Raw genomic sequence first — 26,070 nt, 5'->3', positions numbered from 1 at the left:
GCAGGAAAAGAAAAACAAGCCACATCACGACACATGATCAAATCCGGCTGCTTCCGAACAGGCTAAATAAAGGGTCAGGTGATGTTTTAATAAATGGTGACCCCTCCGTCCCCGGGTGTTATAGGCTCCAGCCAGCCAACCGGCCGCTATAACCATTGCTAACCCCTGCTGCTGATGCCGATAACCCACACAGCTCACGGCTGTACAATATCTGAATGGCTCCATAATGTAGAGGGGGGCGGGGCGGTATCTGTACTTAAAATCAAGGCCCCGAACTGTGCAAACGAAACCGATGCTGCAGGGTCAGAAGGGTCACAGGAAAAGATCCAGAACTGCTGCAGTCCAGGGCTGGAGCGGCCGGCAGGTACTAGGAGGGAACAGTCAAGACAGGGCTGGTGGCTTTGCCCTCTGCCCAGCCACGCAGGAGATCAGAGTTCGACTCCTGGGCCGGGCTGCGACTGTGGAGAAGTAGGGCCTGGGTTCGAGTCCTGCTCCCTAACAGAGCGATGGTGGAAAGGGCAGTAAAGGGGGGGGCCGGGGTCCTGCTCAGCGCCACTTAGGATTTGCATTGCTCACGCTGCAGGGCGGGACCCAGTGTCGCTCAGCAGCACCCCCTCTGCCCGGCTGGGGAATGGCACTGCCAGGCTTCGAAAACAGAGCCCACGCCCCCCATCCCTTCCAGGAGTGGGGTGCAGCTTTGCTGGGATACTTGGGAACCTTGAAAGATACCCTTCACCCCCACCAAAATAGCAACCCTGGGAAATCCAGGGGCACCCATCATTTCTCAATGGGCAGCCCTGGAAAGCCCATATCGTCAGTGGAGGCTGCATCCACAACTTTCAGCCCTAAAAACACAGCTCTTGATGCCTCAAGCTAAAGGGGCAGCTCCTCTCCTGGCCCCGGGGACAGGCTGCTGTAGTGGCTGGTGCCAGGCACTAGGGGGAGAGATGAGCCTTCAGCTTCCCCGCCCCGGGGTGCCACCAGCCCCGAAAACATTTAGCCCCGCCGATGCCCCCACCCCCTTGGCTTGGTTCCACCGCGCAAGCAAATGCCGACGGGTCAAATAAAGCTGAAGTTCAAGGCACAGGAAGTGGTGGAAGAGGCAGGATTCCAATCGGTCCTTTCGGAGGAAAAAACCAACCAACCAACCACCCCCCTCCCGCCCCCGTATAAAATATATATATAAAAAAATCCAACATAAACCCAAACAAACGTATTCAAAGTGCTAGGGACGGGGGACGGAGTCAACTCGGCCCTGGACGGATGGGGTACTGGGGGAGAGATTGGGGCCCCCTGCTTTCTTCCTGAAGAGGAATGCCACACAGGGGAGGGATCCAATTTGGGGTGTGAGCGGCAAGGGGTGCTGTTGTGAATGGAAGCACTCGGGGGTGGGGCTGACCTTTCTCCCTAGGGCCAGCAGTGCCCTCGAGGTCAGGGATTCACAACGTAGGGGTTGCGAGCACTTCACCCTTCCCATATTGCTAAGTGGGGCAGGAGGGATCCCAGTATGGGAAAGGGGTGCTGGTATAGGATAGGGAGTACCTGTATTGTATAGGCGGGTCCCAGTATGGAAGAGGGAGGAATTGGATAGGGGGTCCCAGTATTGCACATGGGACCCTGGTATGGAACAGGGGGCCCCACTATAGGATAGGGGGTCCCTGGTCTGGAATAGGGGGTCCCAGTATTGGACATGGGTCCCTGGTCTGGAATAGGGGGTCCTGGTATTGGATGGGGGTCCCGGGTGTGGACTAGATCAAAAGCTGCAGCTCCAGGTTGGTTTTCCACATTAGGGCCCGATCCTGCCAGGCGCTGAGCGATGGGCGTTGAGGCAGGATCAGAGTCCTTGGGCCATTCAGAGGCTGGCTGCAGGGTTAGCCGGCCTGCCGGCCGACAGGCACCCGCACCCCCCGTCCGGGCGCGTTCACATCTAGAGCGCAGTGTCCCCTGTGCCCTCTGCGGCACCCCGGGAGCCCGGCGGGTCCCATTGTGCCCTGGGAGCCGGTGATGGCATGACTCTCTGCCGCCTAGCGGCCGAGAGGTGCGGGAGCCAGCTGCAGACCCCAGGGATCCCACGGCCCCCAGGGGAATGCACAAGCTAGCCTGCCTTCAGCCACCCCCACAATGCCACTTGGTCCTCCGCTGCCCCACAATCCCCCCCACCCCTTGTTGTCACAACCTTTCACCCCCAGCCTGGAGTTCAGCTCTCGGCCCATCTCCCCGCAAAGATCCGACGACGCCTGGCAAAGAAATGGGGTCTCCCCAGCGTGGCCGGGGGCAAGTTTCCAGAGTCTTGCTTGGAGCAGGATGGGGCGGGGTGGGATGCAGGCCATGGGAGGGAATCTCCCCCCCTGCAGCTACCAGCACGCTTTATCCGGCCTCCAGCCCGCTGGGAGGAGAGCTGTGCCACGCGTGAGCAAGGCCGGGGCAGGGGTGGGGGTGAGGCTCCCCAGCCCCCCCCAAAATCTGTTTTCCTTCCAGTCGGGGAGGGCGCCGGCCCCTCGAGACATGGGCTGAAAAGAACGAACGAAGACAACGTGACGGGTGGCTGGCTGGAAGCTCAGATATAGGGGAAGAGGGGCCCCGGAGTCAGCCGGACGCCAGGGTCCCTGGAATACAGGCGGTGAGGGGGGCAGTTGCCGGGCAGGCTGAGAGTCCTGCCGCCGGGTGGGGGTTAGGGGTGGGCGTGGGGGGAGGGGGGGGTGTTCTGGAAAAGCCCCTGAATATCAGAGGACAGTCACAAAGTACCTATGACCCCCCCCCCTTTTGTCTCCAGGGAGGATCGTCCCCGCCCCCAGCCCCCGGGCCCTTCAGACGTGAGTCTGCATCCGCTGCTGGAACCGCTGCCCGTAGTCCGAGTGCTGGGAGGTGTAGGAGAAGCGGGTGGTGCTGGTGTACTTGCCCATGGGGTCGTAGGCGTCGTAGGGGGCGCGGTCCAAGCTGGGCGGAGGGGGCTGGCTGTAGCCCAGGCGGTAGGTGGCGTAGCCGGCGCTGGGCGGGAAGGCGGCGTGGCCGCCGTAGTTCTCGTAGGAGAGCTGGCTGGCCGTCTCGCCCGAGGCGGTGCCCGGCGGGGGCCCCGGGGCCGGCTCGGCCCCGTACTCCGACGCGGGGCCCCGGCTGTAGGTGCTCAGCTGGGCGTAGCCGCTGGAGTGGGAGAGGCGGGAGGAGGGGCGCATGTCGTAGCGGGCGGGGCCCGGGGTGCGGTAGTCGGCGTAGAGCACGGTGCGGGAGGGCGGGCGGTCCTCGTGGGCGCGAACGTTGTAGTAGCCATTGGTTGGGTCCTGGAAGGGGAAAGGAGAGGGGCAGGTTCAGGCAGCGCCAGGGGGCGCACAGGGGGCGGGGCAAGGCTGTGGGTGCCTGTGGACTATTCCGGGGGCAGAGCTGGGCAAAGAACCCAGGAGTCCTGGCCCCCACCCCCAGCGTAATCCCTTCTGCACCCAGAGCTGCTGACAGGCACATACCATCACACACCCCCTCGCACACAAGCACACGCGCTGGTGTGCTCAGGCACATGGGCGCCAAGGCACAATCACTCCCCCGCATGCTCCAGGCCGCCCTTCCCTGCCCACGCACACACGCGCCGGTGCAGGCTCAGTGGACGGGGCCCCCCCGGGGGCGGTGCCGGACCTTGAGTTCGTACTCCTCCCGCGTGTCGATGGTGTCGCACCGCATATCCTGCTTCAGGTCCACGTCGTCCTTGAACGACTGTCGAGGGAGATGGGAAAGGGACCCGTCAGCTTCCCCGCCCAGGTTCTGCCTTAGCCCACCGGCCGCTCGGCTCCCCAGCCCCCAAGTCATCCCCCCCCCCGACCTGAACGCAGGACCAAGCAGGCTGTGGCTCCTCCCCACACTCTGGGGGCACTGATGTAACCAGCCAAGAATGGGACTCAGGAATCTGGGCTCCCTATTCTAATTACTAGCCCACACTCCCCTCGCAGATCCGTAAAGAACCCAGGAGTCCAAGTCCCGTACCCTGGGTTGGCAGCACCAGGGATTGAACCTGGGACCTTTGAAACGAAAAGCCTGAGTTGCTACGGCTTGAGCTAAAGGACAGAGCCTGCAACAGACTCATCAACACCTATTGATCACAGAGACAAAGCACCACTGAGTTACACCGCCCGCCCTGCCCCTCGGGGGGCGCTCCCAGCAGCTACAGCCCAGGGTGGCTAGACATGGGTGGCTCCGTGGGGCATGGCTGGAACTGTGGCACCAGACTTAGCCCGCTGGGCTGTTTGATGGGTGCCAGGCTGGCCTCCTGCCCACCTCCCTCTTGCGACGTGTGCGGCCAGGAGGCCCCAGAACCCAAGAGTCCTGCCTCCCTGTTCTAATCACCAGGCCATACTCCTGGTCCCAGGAAGGGAACCCAGGAGTCCTGGCTCCCAGCCACCTTCCCCACCGCTCTAACCACTAACACACGCTCTCTGTCCCACAGATGTGCACAGAACCCAGGAGTCCTGCTCTGAGCAGTGGTGAACTGTCTCGCTCTGTCGTGCTGCTGGGCTCGTTCCGGGGCCCCGGGGGGAGATCGGGGGGGGGGGGGCCCTCACCGAGTAGATGGCCTTCATGACGCGGGTTGCTGTGGAGACGCTGGCCGTGTCCTCCTCGCGGTCCGCATGCAGCGTCAGGGGCTCCCGGTTCACCGTCTCCACCTTGATGTCCAGCTTGCGGAGGGTCACGTCCTTGCGGCCTGTGAGACACACAGACTGATGGACGGATGGACAGGGAGGCTCTGCCAGCTGCACCCCGGGCTTCTCCTAGCTGGAGACCCCAGCCCAGAGCCCTGGCTGTCGGGGGCCCTGGACTCACCCTTCCCCCTGGCCTGGAGAAACTGGCCTCCTTCCTGGAAAGCCCCCGCAGCCGCCAGTCCCCCCTGCTAGGACGGGGCCTTGGCCAGGGACCTCATGGGCCAAGAGAAAGCGCACCCCCGTAGCAGGGCTTCCCCGCTTCCAGCTGCTCCTGGCCCCACCACCTGGCCCCGTGGGCACCTGCCTACGCCCAGCACCTGGCGCAAAGGAGCCATGGCCGTTCCCGTCGCCTGCAGGTGTTGTGGGCTTTCCAAGGGGCGCCCCCGGTGGACGAGGCTGCTTGTGGGCCACGTGCTCCATCCTGGGGTGACGGGGGCATCGGCCCCCAGACTGACACAGTGTGGGGGGAGACGCATCCAGCCGTGGCCCCTATGGACCACATGGCTTCTTGGTACCATCCCGGCCTGTCCCTTGAGTGGCTGGGGCAGTCTGGAGCCGTTCCCCTCCCTCCTCGCCCCTGGGCTGAGTTGAAGGGGGTTCCCGGGAATCCCCCACCCCTCACTCACTTCCTTTGCGGCGCCTGTAGAGGAAGCAGACCAAGGCGACGAGGAAGAAGATGAGGAGGATGCTGGCCCCGATGGTGGCTCCGGCGATGATGCCCACGGGCAGGACTTCTGCAGAGGGAACGGGGGGTGCTTTAGCTGGGGGAGCCACGCTGCCCCCTTCCTGCCGGTTCCTCCCTAGCCCACTCTCACCCCTTAGCCCCCGACTGCCTTGAGATGGAGCAGGATCCCCTCCAAGGTTGCATTGCTAGCCCTGCTCCCCAGATGGGGAAACTGAGGCACAGAGAGGGGAAGGGAGCTGCCCAAGGCCTCACACAGTCAGCGGCAGAGAACCAAGGAATCCACCCAGCCTCCTGCTCTAACCATCAGACAACACTGTCCCCCAGAACTGGGAATGGAACACAGGGCTCCCCATTCCCAACCTGCTGTAAACCCTGGTTCAGGCTCCCCTCCTAGAGCTGGGACTAGAACCTGGCTCCTGCTCTAACCACTAGATCCCACTCCCCTCCCAGAGCTGGGCATAGAACCCAGGCGTCCGGCCCTCTGTGCTCTAACCACTAGATCCCACTCCCCTTCGAGAGCTGGGGATAGAACCCAGGCGTCCTGCCCCCTGTACTCTAACCACTAGATCCCACTCCTCTTTGAGAGTTGGGGATAGAACCCAGGCGTCCTGCCCTCTGTGCTCTAACCACTAGATCGCACTCCCCTCCCAGAGCTGGGGATAGAACCCAGGAGTCCTGACTCCCTCCCCGCCCTGCTACCTTTCTCCTCCAGCTGGATGATGGCCGTCCCTGGCCCAAAGCTGTTCCAGGCCGTGCAGTTGTAGCGTGTCTGGAAATCGGCCTCCATCACGTTGTTGATGGTCAGGGTGGAGAGGACCCCGCTGCCCGTGTTGGTTCTCTCCACCGTGTAGCGCTCCAGTGTGCCAGCTTCCAGGATGTTCTCCTTCCAGGCCCAGGCCTATCGCCGGGTGGGGCATGCAAAAGGGAGAAAGGCCTGGTCAGCTCCCGGGGCTGAGATCTCCTGCCCCATCACACCTCCGCTAAGCCCGGGAGAACCCTAGCATCCGGGCCAAATCCCAGCTGGGTATCTACAGCCCACCAGCCCCCCGCGGTTCCAGTAGGATACGATCGTCCCGTTCACTTCCTGTCCCAAACTGAATGGGGATGTGGGAGGATCATGGTGGGATTCCTCCATTCAGCCACCATCTGCAACTTGAGGACACAGGAGGCGGCACCAGGGCTGTGTCAACAGGTAGGTGGGTAGACAGGGATAGCTAGATGGGTGTGTATAGGGATAGACAGACAGACAGACAGATAGATATATGGGTGTGTATGGGGATAGACAGAAAGATAAATAGATGTGTATAGGGATAGACAGGTAGGTAGCCAGGTGTGCATGGGGATAGAAGACAGGCAGATAGATGAGTGTGTATGGGGATAGACAGACAGAAGACAGGCAGGTAGATGGGTGCGTATGGGGATAGACAGATAGAAGACAGGTGGGTAGATAGGTGCATATGGGGATAGATAGACAGAAGACAGGCAGGTAGATGGGTGCGTATGGGGATAGACAGATAGAAGACAGGCGGGTAGATAGGTGCATATGGGGATAGATAGACAGAAGACAGGCAGGTAGATGGGTGTGTATGGGGACAGACAGACAGAAGACAGGCAGGTAGATGGGTGCGTATGGGGATAAACAGGTGGGTAGATGAATGCGTATGGGGATAGACAGACGGAAGACAGGTGGGTAGATGGGTGCATATGGGGATAGATAGAAGACAGGCAGGTAGATGGGTGCATATGGGGATAGACACGTGGGTAGATGAATGCGTATGGGGATAGACAGAAGACAGACGGGTAGATAGGTGCGTATCGGGATAGATAGAGAGAAGACAGGCAGGTAGATGGGTGCATATGGGGATAGACACGTGGGTAGATGAATGCGTATGGGGATAGACAGACAGAAGACAGGCGGGTAGATAGGTGCGTATGGGGATAGATAGACAGAAGACAGGCAGGTAGATGGGTGCGTATGGGGATAGACAGACAGAAGACAGGCAGGTAGATGGGTGCGTATGGGGATAGATAGACAGAAGACAGGCAGATAGATGGGTGTGTATGGGGATAGACAGACAGAAGACAGGCAGGTAGATGGGTGCCTATGGGGATAGACAGATAGAAGACAGGCAGATGAGACAGGAGCAGAGACAAAGGGATGTGAAAGAATGGCAGAGACAGGGAGCGTGAGATTGACAGAGCGATGCAGACAAAGCAAACAGCGACATGTGAGCAATGTTAATACTGCTGAGCTCCGAGACAAATTCAGCTCAGGAAATAGCACAATGCAGGCCCCTCCGGGTGGTTATTGCAGCCCCATTGCTCACCACGGGGCCAGGGTGTAATAAACATTTCATACCACGGGCCATTGTAACTCTCCCAGCACAAGCAGGACCAGCGCGTGCCCTGGGCTCGCCGTACAGCCACGGTCACCTGAGGAGACTGCATGTAAGCCTTCCCCGCCACTGTGTTTATTCTTCAATCGAGCTGCTTTAATGGGGCAGTAACGAGGCTGGGTATTTTTAAAGAGACGCTGCCAGCCAGGGCTTCTCCTTTAGGTTACACTGCAGTCGCACGACAAGTCAAGTCCCGGTGTCCCCACAAGGGGGAGTGCTCGTGCCACACCAGAACAGGACCTCGCTTCAGGCTGCTGGTTGCTAGCGGTTTTGCTCCTCTGTGTAAACTGCAGTTTCTTTGTTTCCTGAATCACGTCATTCCTTCTCCCTCCATTCCAAAGAAGCCGCTCTGACCTGATCCGAGTAAAGCCATCACATCCCCTTCCCTCCCCGCAGGATCTGGCTGTAGGTTGGTCAGTGACCCATCCCAAGGCAAAGCCAGGAGTGCTCGTCTCACCCAATGATTGCTCTTGCAATTAACTATTTACAGCTGAGGGGGAGAGGGAAGAGATGCAGCTGGCCTAAGAGTGCTAGGAAACAATAATCGCAGCTGTGAAGGGAAAACGACTATTTGCTGGGAGCATTCAGCAGGGGTGGGGTTCGGGGACCTGCACATTCTGACTCCAAATGTCCGACTCTGTCTGCTTCTCACTACCCCTCTGTTCCGGCCTCATTCAACCCTCCTTTTTCTCCCAGCCTCCCCTTCCTTCTCCACCACAGCCAACGCGGCCGTATCCAAGTGCAACTAGAACGGGTCTGAAAATTTTAGACGGAACAGAAACGCAGTTTGGGCAAAATTGAAATATTTCACGGGAACCTGTCGATTTCAACAGTGTTGACGAATCATTTCAATGCTCTCATTTCCAGGACATCAAAAGGTTCCATTTCGAATTCATTGCTCCGATTCATTTTGGTTCAACTTGTATTTTATAGTGAAATGTTAATGTTAATAGTATATTATATTTATGAACAGCAGGACCCCAGTTTTAGGAACATCGACCTTATGAATGATCGCTTACAAGAACCATCTTTCTGCTACAATCCATCAGCTAACGTTCAAGTGACTGTAGAGGCTTGAAAAGTCTGAGAGATTTAGCAGCCACGAAGAAGAGCTGCAGTTTTCTCAAATAAAGGAAAATCCGGCACCCTTAACCCATCTGTTACCACTCATTATGTACACAATCACTGAACAATTAATAAATTAACATGTGCACCGTATCACCCTCAACTTTGAGATGTTCAATTTTATGAGCTTTTCGACATTATGAATTCCTCAATCCCCCATTAGTTCGCTAAACAGGAGCTCTACTGTATTGTATTTAGTACTGTAGATAATGTATGTTATATTTATTATTTTAATACAATATCCACGTTGAAAAGAATCAGCATTATTGGAACCAAATGCTTTTGCCTTCTCAAACTGAAACATCTCAATGGTTTCGGAGAGAAATTTGGGGGAATTTTTTGTTCTGTGCCACATTTCAAAATGTTGATTTTTTTTGTTACAATTCAGAACAAAAATTAATTTGGGGAATTTCCGAATTTCCCAGGGAACAAAAATTCAATTTTCCAACCAGCTCCCACGTTATTGATGCCAACGCGACTCTCTGTCTCCCTCTAGTGGCTGGAGGGTATAGAGAGGTTTATGAGCCCATGGATGGGTCCCACCTGGTCCAGTATCTCAACCCGCGGTAACTCATGCTGATGAATCCAGAGACTTTGGCGTCAGATGTACCCACGGGGATGTCACAGCATAAACTCCAAGGACAACATGAGTGCCTTAAATTTAGGCTAGTCCATATTGGAGAAACTGACCATGCTAAACTGACCAGCCTCAAGGACTGTGGCTCATCTTACGTCCGCATGCACCAGGCAGCTTGCATCTGTGCTAAGGGCCACTCCAGGCTGACCGTGCTTAGAGCCAAAGTGGATACAGACGAGCTGGAAAGGTTCCACTCGGCCCACCCACCACCGTCCTTCACAAATCTCCCAGCATGCCTTCTTCCGGCAGCAGAGCCAGGGACCGTGGGATAGCTCCCTGTTGCAGTCCCTAACCCTGGCGAGTGTGGACTGGCGGAGCTGTTGGTGCATAAACTGGCTTCAGGCACAGCTCCTCAGCCCAGGGGGCGTTGAGAAGCACAGAGACCGTGATGACGAGGTCCTGGTTAGGAAGGAAGCTGCTGCTGCCCTGGTGTGTTAGCTAGAGGGTCCCTAGCCCAGGCCGGGTTGCCCCCCGTCCCGCCCCCTGTGGAGAGCGCCCCCCCAGGAGAGCACTCACAATGCGGTCGGGGGGTGGCGTGCTCCCGATGAAACACTCCACTTTCCCGCGGTCGCCACGCACAGCGTACTGAACGGCCTCGCTCGAGATGATAGGGGGGCCTGTGGGGGGGGGGAGAAACAGCTGCTTAAAATGGGCACCGTAAGCCAGAGACTGCCTGGGGCAGAGTGGGCACTCCACGGCTGTGGAGCATCGCACCAGGCTCATTAGTTAACAAGAATGGGGAGCTACAGCAGGCCGGGGAGAGCATCCCTGGAGGGAGTAGGAGATGGGATGCCATGCTGCAGTGTTCTGAGAGATAAGGAGTCCCATGCACGGGGCACTGTGCCAGGGGTACCAGTCATGGGCATGAATACTGGGGTACTGTGCTAGGGTACCAATGGGTATGAATAATGGGGTACTGTGCCAGGGGTACCAATGGGCATGAATACTGGGGCATTGTACTCAAGGTACCAAGTCGTGGGTACGAATACTGGGGCATCATGTCCAGGGTACCAAGTCGTGGGTTTGAATACTGGGGTACTATGCCAGGGTACCAGTCATGGTCATGAATACTGGCATACTGTCCCTCGGTACCAAGTTGTGGGTTTGAATACTGGGGTACTGTGCCCAGGGTACCAAGTTGGTCCAAATACTGGGGCATCGTGCCCAGGGTACCAAGCTGAGGGTCTGAATACCCGGGTACTGTGGGTATGAACACCGGGGTACAGCCTGCTCCCCAATACCCTGGGCAGAGGGCCTCACCATTGACAAAGAGGGTGACCTCCCGCTCGCCCACGCCGATCCTGGGCACGATGGCTTTGCAGATGTACTGCCCAGCGTCGGCCTGCGTCACCGACTTCAGGTAGAGCTGGTTGCTGTTGCTCAGCACCTGGGCACAAACACAGGGCGGAGCGTGAGAGGGGGGCGTGTGCGGCGGGGGACAGGCCGTGCGAGCCCCTGGGCTATGGGGCGCTGGGAGAGGAATTACCATGTTGGATTCTTTTTTCGTCCAGGTGAGGGTCAGCGGGGGGTTGCCGGCCCACACGCATGTCAGCGTCACATCCGAGCCGATGTCGGTGGTCGTGGGCTTGGGGTCCACCACGATCCGAGGGGCAACTGCAAGAGAGAGACGTCAGCGGCCCTGGGTGCGCAGCTGTGTTCCTGGCTCCCACGGGTGGACGTGGCTTTGTTCCCCGTTGCCGTGGGTGTGTCCCGGTGGGCTCATGGCTCATGTGTGTGTGCGTGTCCCCACACGTCTGTGTGCTCCTGGCTTGTGTGTCCATGTGTCGCCATGTGTGTTCACCCCCCTGCTTGTGGTTCATCCGTGTGTCCATCCCCGGGTGTGTGCTCATAGCTTACCTCTGCGTCCACATGGGTGTGTGTGCGCATGTGTGCTCCTGGCTCGTGTGCGTGTGCGTGTGTGTGTCTGTGTGTGCACGCGTGCATGTGCTCATGGCGTGTGTGTGTGTGTGTGTTCTCGTGTGTGTGAGGGCGTGTGCTCATGGCTTGCTTGTGCATGTCCCCCCGTGTGTCCCCGTGTGCTCAAGGCTCGTGCGTGAGCATGCCCCGTGTGTCCCCGTGCGTGAGCATGCCCCGTGTGTCCCCGTGCGTGAGCATGCCCCGTGTGTCCCATGTGCTCAAGGCTCACGTGTGAGCATGCCCCGTGTGTCCCCATGTGCTCAAGGCTCGTGCGTGAGCATGCCCCGTGTGTCCCCGTGTGTGAGCATGCCCCGTGTGTCCCGTGTGCTCAAGGCTCACGTGTGAGCATGCCCCGTGTGTCCCCGTGTGTGAGCATGCCCCGTGTGTCCCCGTGCGTGAGCATGCCCCGTGTGTCCCCGTGCGTGAGCATGCCCCGTGTGTCCCATGTGCTCAAGGCTCACGTGTGAGCATGCCCCGTGTGTCCCCATGTGCTCAAGGCTCGTGCGTGAGCATGCCCCGTGTGTCCCCGTGTGTGAGCATGCCCCGTGTGTCCCGTGTGCTCAAGGCTCACGTGTGAGCATGCCCCGTGTGTCCCCGTGTGTGAGCATGCCCCGTGTGTCCCGTGTGCTCAAGGCTCACGTGTGAGCATGCCCCGTGTGTCCCCGTGTGTGAGCATGCCCCGTGTGTCCCGTGTGCTCAAGGCTCGTGCGTGAGCATGCCCCGTGTGTCCCGTGTGCTCAAGGCTCGTGCGTGAGCATGCCCCGTGTGTCCCCGTGTGCTCAAGGCTCGTGCGTGAGCATGCCCCGTGTGTCCCGTGTGCTCAAGGCTCGTGCGTGAGCATGCCCCGTGTGTCCCGTGTGCTCAAGGCTCGTGCGTGAGCATGCCCCGTGTGTCCCGTGTGCTCAAGGCTCGTGCGTGAGCATGCCCCGTGTGTCCCGTGTGCTCAAGGCTTGTGCGTGAGCATGCCCCGTGTGTCCCGTGTGCTCAAGGCTCATGTGTGAGCATGCCCCGTGTGTCCCCGTGCGTGAGCATGCCCCGTGTGTCCCCGTGTGCTCAAGGCTCATGTGTGAGCATGCCCCGTGTGTCCCCGTGCGTGAGCATGCCCCGTGTGTCCCCGTGTGCTCAAGGCTCGTGTGTGAGCATGCCGCATGTGTCCCCGTGTGCTCAAGGCTCGTGCGTGAGCATGCCCCGTGTGTCTTGTGTGCTCAAGGCTCGTGCGTGAGCATGCCCCGTGTGTCCCCGTGTGCTCAAGGCTCGTGCGTGAGCATGCCCCGTGTGTCCCCGTGTGCTCAAGGCTCGTGCGTGAGCATGCCCCGTGTGTCCCCGTGTGCTCAAGGCTCGTGCGTGAGCATGCCCCGTGTGTCCCCGTGTGCTCAAGGCTCGTGTGTGAGCATGCCCCGTGTGTCCCGTGTGCTCAAGGCTCGTGCGTGAGCATGCCCTGTGTGTCCCCATGTGCTCAAGGCTCGTGCGTGAGCATGCCCCGTGTGTCCCCATGTGCTCAAGGCTCGTGTGTGAGCATGCCCCGTGTGTCCCCGTGTGCTCAAGGCTCGTGCGTGAGCATGCCCCGTGTGTCCCCATGTGCTCAAGGCTCGTGCATGAGCATGCCCCGTGTGTCCCCATGTGCTCAAGGCTCGTGCGTGAGCATGCCCCGTGTGTCCCCGTGTGCTCAAGGCTCGTGCGTGAGCATGCCCCGTGTGCCCCGTGTGCTCAAGGCTCGTGCGTGAGCATGCTCCGTGTGTCCCCGTGTGCTCAAGGCTCGTGTGTGAGCATGCCCCGTGTGTCCCGTGTGCTCAAGGCTCGTGCGTGAGCATGCCCCGTGTGTCCCGTGTGCTCAAGGCTCGTGCGTGAGCATGCCCCGTGTGTCCCCGTGTGCTCAAGGCTTGTGCGTGAGCATGCCCCGTGTGTCCCGTGTGCTCAAGGCTCGTGCGTGAGCATGCCCCGTGTGTCTTGTGTGCTCAAGGCTCGTGTGTGAGCATGCCCCGTGTGTCCCGTGTGCTCAAGGCTCGTGTGTGAGCATGCCCCGTGTGTCCCCATGTGCTCAAGGCTCACGTGTGAGCATGCCCCGTGTGTCCCCGTGTGCTCAAGGCTCGTGCGTGAGCATGCCCCATGTGTCCCGTGTGCTCAAGGCTCGTGCGTGAGCATGCCCCGTGTGTCCCGTGTGCTCAAGGCTCGTGCGTGAGCATGCCCCGTGTGTCCCCGTGTGTGAGCATGCCCCGTGTGTCCTGTGTGCTCAAGGCTCGTGTGTGAACATGCCCCGTGTGTCCCCGTGTGTGAGCATACCCCGTGTGTCCCCGTGTGCTCAAGGCTCGTGCGTGAGCATGTCCCGTGTGTCCCCGTGTGCTCAAGGCTCGTGCGTGAGCATGCCCCGTGTGTCCCCATGTGCTCAAGGCTCACGTGTGAGCATGCCCCGTGTGTCCCCATGTGCTCAAGGCTCGTGCGTGAGCATGCCCCGTGTGTCCCGTGTGCTCAAGGCTCGTGTGTGAGCATGCCGCGTGTGTCCCCGTGTGCTCAAGGCTCGTGTGTGAGCATGCCGCGTGTGTCCCCGTGTGCTCAAGGCTCATGTGTGAGCATGCCCCGTGTGTCCCGTGTGCTCAAGGCTCATGTGTGAGCATGCCCCGTGTGTCCCCGTGTGCTCAAGGCTCGTGTGTGAGCATGCCCCGTGTGTCCCCGTGTGCTCAAGGCTCGTGTGTGAGCATGCCGCGTGTGTCCCCGTGTGCTCAAGGCTCATGTGTGAGCATGCCCCGTGTGTCCCGTGTGCTCAAGGCTCATGTGTGAGCATGCCCCGTGTGTCCCCATGTGCTCAAGGCTCACGTGTGAGCATGCCCCGTGTGTCCCCGTGTGCTCAAGGCTCGTGCGTGAGCATGCCCCGTGTGTCCCCATGTGCTCAAGGCTCATGTGTGAGCATGCCCCGTGTGTCCCGTGTGCTCAAGGCTCGTGTGTGAGCATGCCGCGTGTGTCCCTGTGTGCTCATGGCTCCCACTAGCCTCCAGCCCCTGCCCACTGAGGCACAGCTCGAGGGGCTCAGGAAGTGGGGCGGTCTGTGCCCTTGGCACTAACAAGCCTGCGTTCGAGTCCCGCCGCTGGCCGTGTTTTCTGTGTGCTCAGGGCCGGGCTTGGCATTCAGGTGACACACCACTAGGCTGGCTGGTACCCGGGGAGCCAGCGAGCACCCTGGGCTCTGCCTGTGTCCAGGCGCCTCCCTGCAGAACCCCCCCTTTTCCAGCCCCGACTCGTCTCCGCCCAGGCCGAGCGGTGGGGCGCATCGCCCCCCTGCGGCACTCACAGTGCACGTCCACCAGCGTGCTGACGTTGGTGCTTCCCACGTCATTGTGCACCTCGCACGAGACGGGCTCCGTGAAGAAGGAATAATCCACCTGCGCCTCGTACTTGCTGTCCTTGGCTTCTTCGATGATCACACCACCCTTGGCCCACCTGTGGGGGGGGAGAGCAGACATGATGATAGGCTCCTCCCCCTGGGGGGAAGGGGAGGCCAGACACAGCTAGAGGCTCCTCCCCCTGGGGGGAAGGGGAGGGCAGACACAGAGAGAGGCTCCTCCTCCCAAGGAGGGAGCCGGCTCAGCGGGTTGATGATGGGCTACGGAGCTGTGTAACCCGTCAGTGAACGGTTCGAATCCACTGGGGTGTGGGGGAGGCATCAGGGGCCGAAGCTGAGTGCTGTGATGCTAGCGGGAATCTGGATTCAGGAGCTGGTTGGCCCGGGGACTCCCATTTAATTGTATCCCCGCTGGTTCCACCCGCGCCCCTCACCTGTAGCCTCTGATCTCCGGGTTGGCTGTGGCCACGCAGGTGAAGACGACCCGCTCGCCTTCCTGCACCGTCTGGGGCTGGATGGAGAGGGTGACCGTGGGGGGATCTGCCAGGGAGAGACGGAGACAGCCGTCACTGGCACGACGCACGGGAAGGAAACTGAGGCAGGGACAAAAAAGGCCCCCAGGGTGGAGCCTGGTGCAGGGAGCTGCTTGTTCTGCCAGCCCAGTGAGCCACGGGGCGGATTTTCCCTGGCTGGGGCGGGGGTCTTTAAATCAACGCTGCGGGGAGCTCCAGGAGAAGCTCAATGGAAAACCAAGGGGTGGACAGTTTGTGGATCAGCCTCCTCCGGTCCGTGCCACATGGCAGGGGGAACGCCGCGCCCCAGCTGCCTCTCGGGTCCCGTGAGAGCTGCGATTCCCCACAGCAGCCACTGGGGGTCAGAGCTGGGCCGCAGACACAGCGGGGAAATCCTGAGCGGCCAACGCTGCAGCCCCGCACGGCAGGCCAGCGCCATCCCCCGGCCCCGCTCCGCGGGCGGCCGGCAGAGACTTGCCCGAGCAGATCAGCGGCAGACCTGGAGACCCCCAGCTCCTGAGTCCCGGTCCTGTGCTCCGTCCACTGGCCCCCACGCCCTGGCCCCCGTGCGTCCTGCAGGCTGTTTGTGCCTCTCAGGCAGGGTGGCCCCGCGCCCCGGTACCCCGGTGGCCTGCAGCTGCCCAGCCACGCCCGTGGGGCCGGGTGCTGTCACAGCGCGCCGGGGGGCTGGGCGGGGGGCCTGACATGCAGAGCTGTCCGGGGCAGCCAGCGGAGGGCCTCCCAGCCCCGCATCTCACAGTGATTCTAAACCTAGGACGATCGGAGCTCCTCCAACCGCCCCGGGGCCAGGTGTGGCTAGGCAGCGCCAGCATGAGCGTCCCGCCCCACCCTGTGCCATGGGGCTGCCCAGCTGGGACCGGCTGGAGACGGGGCATTCTGTCACCAGAAGGTAGATTGGGGTTCCAAAGTGTGGAAATTAGGGTGACACCAATGCACATAACCCTAAGAGCCTGGCAGGGCAGTTATCTATCTATCTCCAGACACCCCCACTCTGTCTGTCCGTCTGTCCATCCATCCCCAGACACCCCCTCTATCCCTCTATCCATCCCCAGACACTCCCACTCTGTCTGTCCATCTGTCCATCCATCCCCAGACACCCACCCTGTCCATTCATCCCCAGGCACCCCCACCCTGTCTGTCTGTCTGTCCACCCATCCCAGACACCCCCACCCTGTCTGTCCGTCTGTCCATCCATCCCAGACACCCCCCTCTATCCATCTATCCATCCTCCATCCCCAGACACCCTGTCTGTCCATCCATCCATCCCCAGACACCCCCTCTCTATCTATCCATCTCCAGACACCCCCACTCTGTCTGTCCGCCTGTCCATCCATCCCCAGACACCCCCTCTCTATCTATCCATCTCCAGACACCCCCACTCTGTCAGTCTGCCTGTCCATCCATCCCCAGACACCCCCTCTCTAACCATCCCTCTATCCCCAGACACCCCATCTCTGTCCATCCATCCCCAGATACCCCATCTGTCCATCCATCCATCCCAGACACCCCCTCTATCTATCTATCTATCTATCTACCCTCCTACACACCCCTCTATCCATGAACCAAGCACTGGATGTGATCAGTGCCCTGGGGTGGCTTCTTTCCCCAATGCAGACACAGCCTCCTGTGGGCTGCCCCCTGCCCCTCACCTGGTCGTTTACCCCAGTGGGTGTAAATGGCAGTGTTCTGCACCCACTGCACGCTGGTGTAACTGATGAGGGGAAGGGAGGTGGGGAACCAGGCCCCATTCCCACTGCTCCTGCACTTGCCGTCCAGCGGGGCCCTGGAGCCCAGCAGCAGGGCGGGGGCTGGACTCACGGTGTACGTTCAGCTTGATGGAGGTCTCCTTGCCGGCCGGGACGGCGTCGTTGGTGCTCCGGCAGACGAAGACCCGCCCGATGTCCGCGTCTGTGGGGTTGATGAGGAGCTGGCTGACCGTGGTTTCCCTCTTGCCATCTGCTAACACTTCCTGTCCACAGGGAAGAGGAGACGATCAAACCATAGGGCTGGCAGAAGGGGGGCACTTGGTGCTATTCCTTCCTATTGCCCACGTGGAGAAACTGAGAGGGCAAGGGACATGCACAAGACCACACAGCATGTCAGTGGCAGAGTCAGGCACAGTGTCCACAAGCCCAGATTCCCTTCCCCCTGCTCTGACCACCAGACTTAGGCTCCAGCCCAGGCCTGGGAGAAGAACCAGGAGCCCTAATTTCTATTTTGCTGCTCTAACCACTAGACCCCATTCCCAGCCAGAGCTGGGAAGAGAACCCAGGAGTCCTGACTTAAAGTTCACTGCTCTAACCACTAGACAGCACTTCCTTCTACAGTTGGTGGAAGAACACAGAAATCCTATGCCAAGTGCCCCCCAACTCTAACCGCTAGACCCCACTCGTCTTCCAGATCTGAGAACAGAACCGAGGAATCCAGGCGCCTAGTCCCCACCCGCTCTAACCACTAGACCCCACTCCTCTCTCAAGGCTGGGGAGAGGACTCAGGTGTCCTGCTGTAACCACTAGACTGTACTCTGTCACTGAAAATAAACAACCCCAAACTCTCTGATGATGCCACTGCTGGGGAGAATCTCGGTGGGCAGGACTTCCCGGGGGGGTCGGAGCCAGGCCGGCAAGTGCTAACGCTGCAGTGAATGGTTTCCGAATTCGTCTGGAATGGCGCTCCCCCACTCGCCTGTGACATGCCCATAAAATGCCCCACAAGTTCATCAGGATTAATGTTCTCGCACCATAAACTGTGTGGGGATTAATGAGCGGGACATTTGGCTTTCAAGTGCTCTTGGAAAGTGCAACCAGCTCTGTCAGGGGAAAGGAAAACTAGTCAAACCAATTAAAGAGGCAGTGGGAGTGGGAGGGGACAGCATTTTCTTCCAGCAATTAACAAGGATCCGGTGACAGCCCTGGGGCACGAGATGTCCCCACGCACCCAGAACAGGTGCTGTGGGAGGGATGAGCTGCCCCACTATCCCCAGCAGGACGTCCGCCTCCGGGGTGGAAGGGGAGCTGAGCCTCCGTGGCCCATTCCGTCCTCAGGCCACGTGCTAACGAGGGCCAACTGCTAATGAGGGCTGACGGGGACGGGCAGTCATTGTTCGCTCCCCTGGGCTGGACTGAGACCTCTCTAACTCGTTACATGAATGCAGGAGAAAAGGGGCCCAGGATTCTGAGTGGCGCAGGCGGGTTAGAGGGCTGTGCCCTGGGGGGGCTGCTCTCCTGTGTCCTTCCTGCAGGGGTTTCAAACGGAGCCAGCCACCCCGCTGCGCCTCCCCAGGGGAGGAGGGATCCACCTGCCTTCTCTCCCCACCCTCGGCATCTTCTAGCTCGTGGGGAACGGCAAAGGCCGGGCGGGCCGGGCTCTGTACCGTGCTGATGCTGGTGTCGTCCTGCTGCAGCCCGTCCCGGAACCAGACGATGGTGGCGGCAGGCTTGGCGCTGTGAGCCCGGCACGTCAGGTTGTACGGGGTGCCAGCCCGCAGCAGGATCTCGGGGGCGCCGTCGATCACCGGGTCTTCAGGGGGAACTGGCAGCAGCGGAGAGAGAGGCAGGTGAGTGCCGGGTTGGCTCAGATCCGGCACGCGGCTGGGGCTTCGGTGCACCCCGGCGCTGGCTGACCCCTCACCCCCTGCCGCCCACAATATATTCCCGGCCCCGCTACACACACCAGGGCCCCCAGGGTAGTGGGTATGGCGAGGCAACGGGGGGAGAAATCGCGGACCAGACGAAGTGGGGGAAGAAACTCGCCAAGCACCATCAGGAACATGGGGAACACAGGGGTCAGCGTGCAGGGAACACAGGAGTCAACATGTTGTGGCAGAGCATTGAGCCCCTGGGTGCAGTCTACACCATTCATGCCATATCTGAGCGAAGCCATGGTCCATCCACCCCAGCACCTCCCCTTCCTGCTGCCCCGGACCAGACCACTGAGCCATCCACCCCAGCATCTCCCCTTGCTGCTGCCCCGGATCAGACCATTGAGCCATCCACCCCAGCATCCCACTTACTGCTGCCCCGGACCAGACCACTGAGCCATCCACCCCAGCATCTCCCCTTCCTGCTGCCCTGGACCAGACCATTGAGCCATCCACCCCAGCATCCCACTTACTGCTGCCCCGGACCAGACCACTGAGCCATCCACCCCAGCATCTCCCCTTGCTGCTGCCCCGGACCAGACCATTGGTCCATCCACCCCAGCATCCCACTTACTGCTGCCCCGGACCAGACCACTGAGCCATCCACCCCAGCATCTCCCCTTGCTGCTGCCCCAGATCAGACCATTGAGCCATCCACCCCAGCGTCTCCCCTTCCTGCTGCCCCGGACCAGACCATTGGTCCATCCAGTCCAGCATCAGCACTGGACTAGACCATTGGTCCATCCACCCCAGCATCTGCACCAGACCAGACCACTAGTCCATCAGCCCAGTACTCTGACTTCAGCCCTGGTCAACAGCTGGTGCTTCTGAACGCTCCCATAATGCACCTGGCTGACTGGGCAGATAATGCTGGGGGAGGGATTCATTCAACCCCTGTTACGGTGACCAGCTCACACCCTCCATCCCGAACTCCGACCATCCTTTTAATATAACCTGAAAACCCGCACAAACTGGCCTCAATCGTTCTGGCCCCATTAGAGAAAGCTCCAACTCGGGCGTTTGACCCCAGGAAATGAACCACTCTCCATTCGGATGGGGCAGTGTAGGTCACACCCCGATATTAAGGCGGGGAGGGGACAGAGAACTGCCAATCCCATGTGTATTTTCAAGATTTAAAACGTTTTTCCATGCTCAAATTGGGGATCAAAGGTAAAATCTTAAAATTTTTTGTGAACCGAAAAAATAAATTGTTTTGGGTCAATCACGACGCCTCATATTTCATTTCAGTTTCAACCCTTTGCTTCTTTTCTCCTTGGTACAAATGAAGGGACATTTTGAACCAGAAAGTCGTGCTGAACTGAGACATCAAAACTTTGCCTGTGAAAAATGATGACAATTCCTAAACGGCTTTTCAAGTCGGGACATTTGTTGAAACCAGACCTTCCCCGCCAGCCATTTCAGTCTTGCTGAAGCCAGCAAAAAAACGTTTTGCCGAAAAATCCCTGATCAGCACTCGCCCCTGTTTTCAGCCCTCTGTGACAGACACAGAGACACGACAGGAAGCCCAGCCAGAGATGCTATCTAAAGGTGGTTACATGTGCTATTCCGTTAGATGAAATATGCAGAGAGATCTGTGTTTTAATGAGAGCTTTATGTAATCTGCTCAGGAGCTCTGTCTTGGACCTGCAGCTCTTACAGCAGGGAAAGGGGCTTTAAAAAAAGCCCTACCAAGTTGTACTCCACAGCGAGCGGAGGTTTTTGGTGGCTCTTTCAACCACCGCACGTCTTAATGAATCCAGGCCGCATGACACTGAAAAATTGATGATGCTCTAATAAAGAGAAACTGATTAGCAGCACGAAAAAAGACACAGGCCTGTTTGCGGGCTCTGTGTAAGTGAAGTCAGGCTTTGACAGCTGATTGTCAGCCGGGAAACTGAGCTGGGGAAGTTGCTTTTCTTTGTACAAAGCCACTTTGTAATTGATTTCTAAAGCCCCATTACTGATTTATTAGGGCTTAATTTAAAAATAAAAATAAAAGAAGAAGCAGGCCTTGTTTGGAGTTAAGAACAAAACCTTAAGAGAAGGAAACTGGGCCACCAAAAAAAGATCTTTGCTCCCAATCTTCCGCCGTTACCCACGAAGCAGGCAGGATTGCGGGTGGGGTGGATGCGAGCCGTCAGTCGCGACAGTGACAGCTTATGGCTTTCTTCTCTGTTTGCCTGCAGGTGCCGTCCCCGGAGTGCGCTATAAAAGTTCCAGGACCTGCGGCTGGCAGGGCGGGGGGGTTGGCTGTTTGCAGGTAGGATGGGATTTTTCTGACACGCCCGCAGAGAGGGAGCCCAGATGGATGTGTTGGAAAGGCCCCATTGGTTTCAAATTGCCCCAGGGGGGTTCTCTGCAGTTATGCGAATGCATAATGGGGGTCTAGAGGAGGGCGCGCAGGGCCTGCCGGGGAGGAAGGGAAGAGCGGAAAAGGATGGAACAAGCTTGCGCAGTTTCTGCTTCTGCTCCTCGCATAGACCCAGGGCATCCCTGTCCCCAGCCAACTCGCTCGGGACCCTGGTTTGAGACCCTGGCCCCTGGCTCCTGTGCTTTTGCTTACAGGCTGCTTTTGCCCTGGCGGTGACAGCCCCAGTCTGGACGGTCATCCTGTCACCTAGCCCTGCCCAGGTAGGGGGCACAAGCAGGGCCTTAGCGGGTTTATCTCAAGCTCCCTCAGCCTCTAGAGTTGGCAGAGAGGAGATTCCCTGGCAGCATTGCTGAAGGGCCGAGGTCGCTTGTTGTCTCTCCAGAACCCCAGTGTATCCAACTCCAGCCCCCCGTGCCGCTGACTGTACAGGCATCCAACCCACAGGGCTTCAGAGCCCTCCCATGGGGCAGGCAAGGGGAGGGAGGATCCCCCCGCCAGCACCTGCTGATCTCAGCCCGTGTCCCATTCTCCCAGCCTGCCCCAGCCGTGGGCCCCGAGCATGCCCCCACCACTGTCAGTTCTGCCCGGCCCCCTCGCGCAGCATCCCCACTCGGTCCCTCTCGGAGCCGGGCTTCGGTGGTGCCGAGAGCTGGCTGCTAGCCTGACGCCCCACTGGCGAAGTGCCCCAGTGGCAGAGAAGAGATGGGCTGGGCTGACTCTAATGCAGGCTGCTGGACACCGGCAAACCCTACGATTCCCTCTGGCTCCCCAGCTCCCTGCGCGGCCTGGCCTCACCCCTGCGCGGTCCCCCGAAACCCTCACCTGCATTAACAGCGACATGGAAGGGAGCGCGGCCATCTCCTGCAGCACCCGGCGCATGGCGCTAGGAAGATGCATGTGTGGGGTAGCGCGCAAAGCTCCAAACAGCCCCGAATCCTTCAGACCCTGCCCAAACCATCCCTCCCCCTCTTTTAACCCCCTAAGACCCCATCACACGAGCCTTTCTAACTGCTTCCAGGCCCCAGCCCACCCGCCCCAGAACCCGAGTGACCAGGCGGAAATCTGCGGTTTCAGCTACCCGTTCAGTAATCCAGCAGCATCCCCCTCGCGCCTTCCCTTTAATTTTATCTCCCGGCGTTAGAATAAGAATTTCAATGCAAGAGAAGGGGAGGAAAAAATCCATCGGCCCCAAATCCCATTCATGCAATATTTCGATTGCGGCTTTTTACAAGGCACAAAAGTCAGGGAAATCAAAGTTACGGCACCCACAGCTGCAGTAACTCAGTCACGGCGTGCATATAGATGAAGGCATTAAAGGGAGCGGCACATCCAGGACCCGCGAGGGCGGGGGGAGGCGGCTGCGGGAGCGGCATTCCCGACGGCCCGCCGAGCCGGCGGCCGCCACCAAGTTCTCTGCACTTCATTTTTGAGCGAAGGGGTTTCGAAGGCGGCGAAAGCGCTCAGGGAGATCAGGGCCACCCGGCAGAGGCCATGCCCCGCCCAGGCTCTGGGGCAGGCTGGAAAACGGGATCCCCTCCCACAGTTGGGGTACCCAAGAGGGAACAGCTGCTGGCAGACATGCTAGTGTCAGGCCCAGGTCTCCTCTAGAGAAGCGGCCATGGGTTGGGTCTGTTGGGTGGGTGTCCCCAGTGGACAGGAGGAGGGTTAGATGGCGCACTCCTCTCTGCGTCAGTGCTGACCCCAGTGTCCCAGCCTGGCACTAGGGGGCGCTGTGCTGCAGGGATGGGGTGGGGACTCAGTAGGGGGCACTCTCCCCTCTAGAGCAGTGCTGACCCCAGTGTCCCAGCCTGGCACTAGGGGGCGCTGTGCTGCGGGGAGCAGGGTGGATGGTTCACTCGGGGACACGTGCCTCAGCATGGACTCAAAGGGGAGAGCGCCCCCAGCTCTGGGTCACCCTCGCTGCTCCCTGCAGGTCTCCAATCGCAGAACCAACTCAGATTCACCCTGGCGAGCCGCTTTGCACCAACCCAACAAGAGACAGAGCAGAGCACCTAGTCCAATGCCGGGCACAGCCCTGACACAGGGAGAGGGGCTGGGGGGCTGGGGGAGCCCTGCAGAAGAAGGGCCGGGGGAGCAGGCGGCCCCTTACTCAGGACGGTGAGCTTGGCCCGCCGGGAGCGCAGCGCGGCTTCTGTGGCCTGGCACTCGTACAAGGCGTCATCCGAGAGCTCGGCGTCGGTGATCTCCAGGTTGTATTGTCCGGAGTCTGCCGTGCCGATGATCCGGTAGCGTGGCCAGGCTGCAGAAAGAGACAGGACAGACAGGGAGGTGACAGGAAGGGACATGGCACCGGTAGGAGGCACTAGAGACAGGTTAAGGGACGATTCCCTGGGATCCCAAACCCCTTTGCAGATGTGAACGATGACATACAAGCTCCGTCAGGAATAGCTGCAGCCACCTCTGGGGTGGTGCATGGCGGCTGTTTAACAGCCACTCAGCAACACTGCACAGGGATTGCTCACCCAGTGCTGAAATGCGGCCACCTCTGGGGTGGTGCATGGCAGCTGTTTAACAGCCACATAGCAATGCTTCATGGGACTCATTCACCAAGCACTGAAATGCAACTGCATCTGCGGTGGGGCATGGCAGTTGCTTAACAGCAACACTGCACAACAATATAGGACAGCAAGGGAGGAACTGAAACCACAGTGGGATCTAGAACGTCACTGCCAGAGGTGGAATGGGGCCAGGAGGACAAGGTTATGATTCATAGAAAAAGTGCTATGGGATCTTAAATGAGCATGAGTGGTTGAGACCGCAGTTTTCCATCTCATCAGAAAGACACAGGAGCATAAGAAATGCTGGGTCAGACCAGGGGCCCATCTAGCCCGGTATCTTGTTTCCAACTGCTGCTTCAGAGGAAAGTGTAAGAACCCCCATAACGGGAGGCAGTGTGGCTTCATGGCTAGAACACTGGATGGGGACTCAAGAGATCTGTGTTCCAGTCCCAGTTCTGCCATCGGTCTGCTGTGTAACCTTGGACAAGTCACTTCCCCGCTCTATGCCTCAGTTTCCCCCTCTGTACAATGGGGAGAATAACTCTAGGCTCCTTTGTAAAGTGCGTTGAGATCTACAACTAATAAGAGCTAGGGACTGTTATTAATTCTGGAATAACCTGCCCCAGGACAGGTTAATTCGTTCCTAATACCAGGTAGCCAGTGGCTTCTGGACAGCTTGTCTTATTATCTGCATAAACCCCGAACCATGCTAAGCTCTACCACCCATTAGTATCTTGTGGCAGTCAGTTCCACCGGCTAAGTCTGTCCTGTGATTAAAAAGAGGCGGCTCCTCTAGACCTAATAAAAACCCTGGAGCGCAGAAGAGAATTCAGAGTGTAGGAAGAGAATGGGCCAAATGAATCCCGGGTGTTACTCTATGGGAATCAACGGAGTTATGATTTCATTCTGCCCTGCTTTCCACGGGTTAGATGCCAGCCAGCCTCTTCCCCTCTCTCCATCTCATTCAGCAATGTCGTCCCAGCTAACGGCGCTCTGCTCCCCCCAGCGTGTGCATGGCGGGCGGGGGCATGAAAGAAAGACTGAGCGAAGGGCAGGGCAGGCGGGAGGGATGAGCGCGAGACGGTGGAGACGTGGGGCAGCGAATGAACGAAACCTGGATAAGCACAGAGGGGAAAGGAGTGGGCTGCCAGCAAGAGACACACGCTCCCCCCCACCCCGATTGGCACTGGGAGACAGGACGCCAGCGGGCTTGGGAATCACCAGAGCTGGCATCTGAATCTGTTGGAGCGGCCCTGGGTGTTCCCCGGACAGTGACAGGGCCCTGTTAACACCTTGGACTCTCAGGGCCCATTTAGTCCATTGACATTAACGCCAGGAGAGCCAGCAATCGGGTCTGCCCAGGGAGAAGGGCAGTGGGTAGATCAGTCACGTTGCTGCTCGTGCCTTGTGACTCCAGCCCCATCGCCACCGAGAAGACTACGACAGGGAAGGGACAGGGAAGCGATGGATCACCCCGACTCCTTGACCCGCAGGTTGGGCGCCTCCCCTCCCTGCCCCGGCCGGAGTGTCAGTACCTTTCAGCCCCTGCCCCATGCCCAGCGCCAGGCCGTCTTTGGTCCATTGCACGATCCCGGAGTAGTTCAGCACCACGCAGGACAGGACAAGCCTCTGCCCGGCCACCACAGTCTGGTCCTCTGGCTCCTCGCTGAAGCGGGTCTGGACAACTGGGAAGGGAGAGAGGATGAGCGTTAGCGCCCCGGGGGGGGAGGGACCCCACACGGCACTGAGCACAGGGATCAGTTTCTCCCACCAGTAATGTTGGGGTGGGGACTGGGGAATCAGAGGGGAGAGCGCCCCCTACTGAGCCCACACCCCACTGCTCCCTGCAGCACAGCACCCCCTAGCACTGCCCTGGGGTCAGCACAGAGCCAGAGGGGAGAGCGCCCCCTACTGAGCCCCCACCCCACTGCTCCCTGCAGCACAGCACCCCCTAGCGCCGCGCTGGGGTCAGCACAGAGCCAGAGGGGAGCGCGCCCCCCACTGAGCCCCCACCCCACTGCTCCCTGCAGCACAGCGCCCCCTAGCGCCGCCCTGGGGTCAGCACAGAGCCAGAGGGGAGCGCGCCCCCTCCTGAGCCCACACCCCACTGCTCCCTGCAGCACAGAGCCTCCTAGCGCTGCCCTGGGGTCAGCACAGAGCCAGAGGGGAGAGCGCCCCCCACTGAACCCACACCCCACTGCTCCCTGCAGCACAGCGCCCCCTAGCACCGC

The 26,070-nt window shown here is 59.6% G+C and overlaps 1 protein-coding gene across 2 annotated transcripts in view; it reads right to left on the bottom strand.

Annotated features, from left to right (window-relative positions):
- Positions 1-2,799: 2,799 nt before the first annotated feature.
- The window catches only part of KIRREL1 (kirre like nephrin family adhesion molecule 1), an 88,559-nt gene continuing 65,288 nt past the window's right edge, over positions 2,800-26,070 (bottom strand). The window contains exons 2-15 of one of the 2 annotated variants that reach the window (XM_077840987.1): positions 25,375-25,524; positions 23,431-23,580; positions 18,683-18,840; positions 17,128-17,278; positions 15,211-15,316; positions 14,726-14,874; positions 11,012-11,139; positions 10,786-10,912; positions 10,042-10,142; positions 6,067-6,265; positions 5,309-5,416; positions 4,545-4,684; positions 3,625-3,702; positions 2,800-3,278 (exon numbers count right to left, since the gene is read on the bottom strand). In XM_077840987.1, coding sequence (XP_077697113.1) covers positions 2,808-3,278; positions 3,625-3,702; positions 4,545-4,684; positions 5,309-5,416; positions 6,067-6,265; positions 10,042-10,142; positions 10,786-10,912; positions 11,012-11,139; positions 14,726-14,874; positions 15,211-15,316; positions 17,128-17,278; positions 18,683-18,840; positions 23,431-23,580; positions 25,375-25,524 — 2,216 coding nt within the window. In that variant the 3' untranslated portion in view covers positions 2,800-2,807. The remainder of the gene's footprint in view (positions 3,279-3,624; positions 3,703-4,544; positions 4,685-5,308; positions 5,417-6,066; positions 6,266-10,041; positions 10,143-10,785; positions 10,913-11,011; positions 11,140-14,725; positions 14,875-15,210; positions 15,317-17,127; positions 17,279-18,682; positions 18,841-23,430; positions 23,581-25,374; positions 25,525-26,070) is intronic. The other variant, XM_077840988.1, reaches the window with a different exon arrangement.

The sequence above is a fragment of the Eretmochelys imbricata genome, chromosome 24 (genome assembly GCF_965152235.1).
Source record: "Eretmochelys imbricata isolate rEreImb1 chromosome 24, rEreImb1.hap1, whole genome shotgun sequence".
NCBI lineage: Eukaryota > Metazoa > Chordata > Testudines > Cheloniidae > Eretmochelys > Eretmochelys imbricata.
This window is presented reverse-complemented; position numbering and strand designations above follow the sequence as displayed.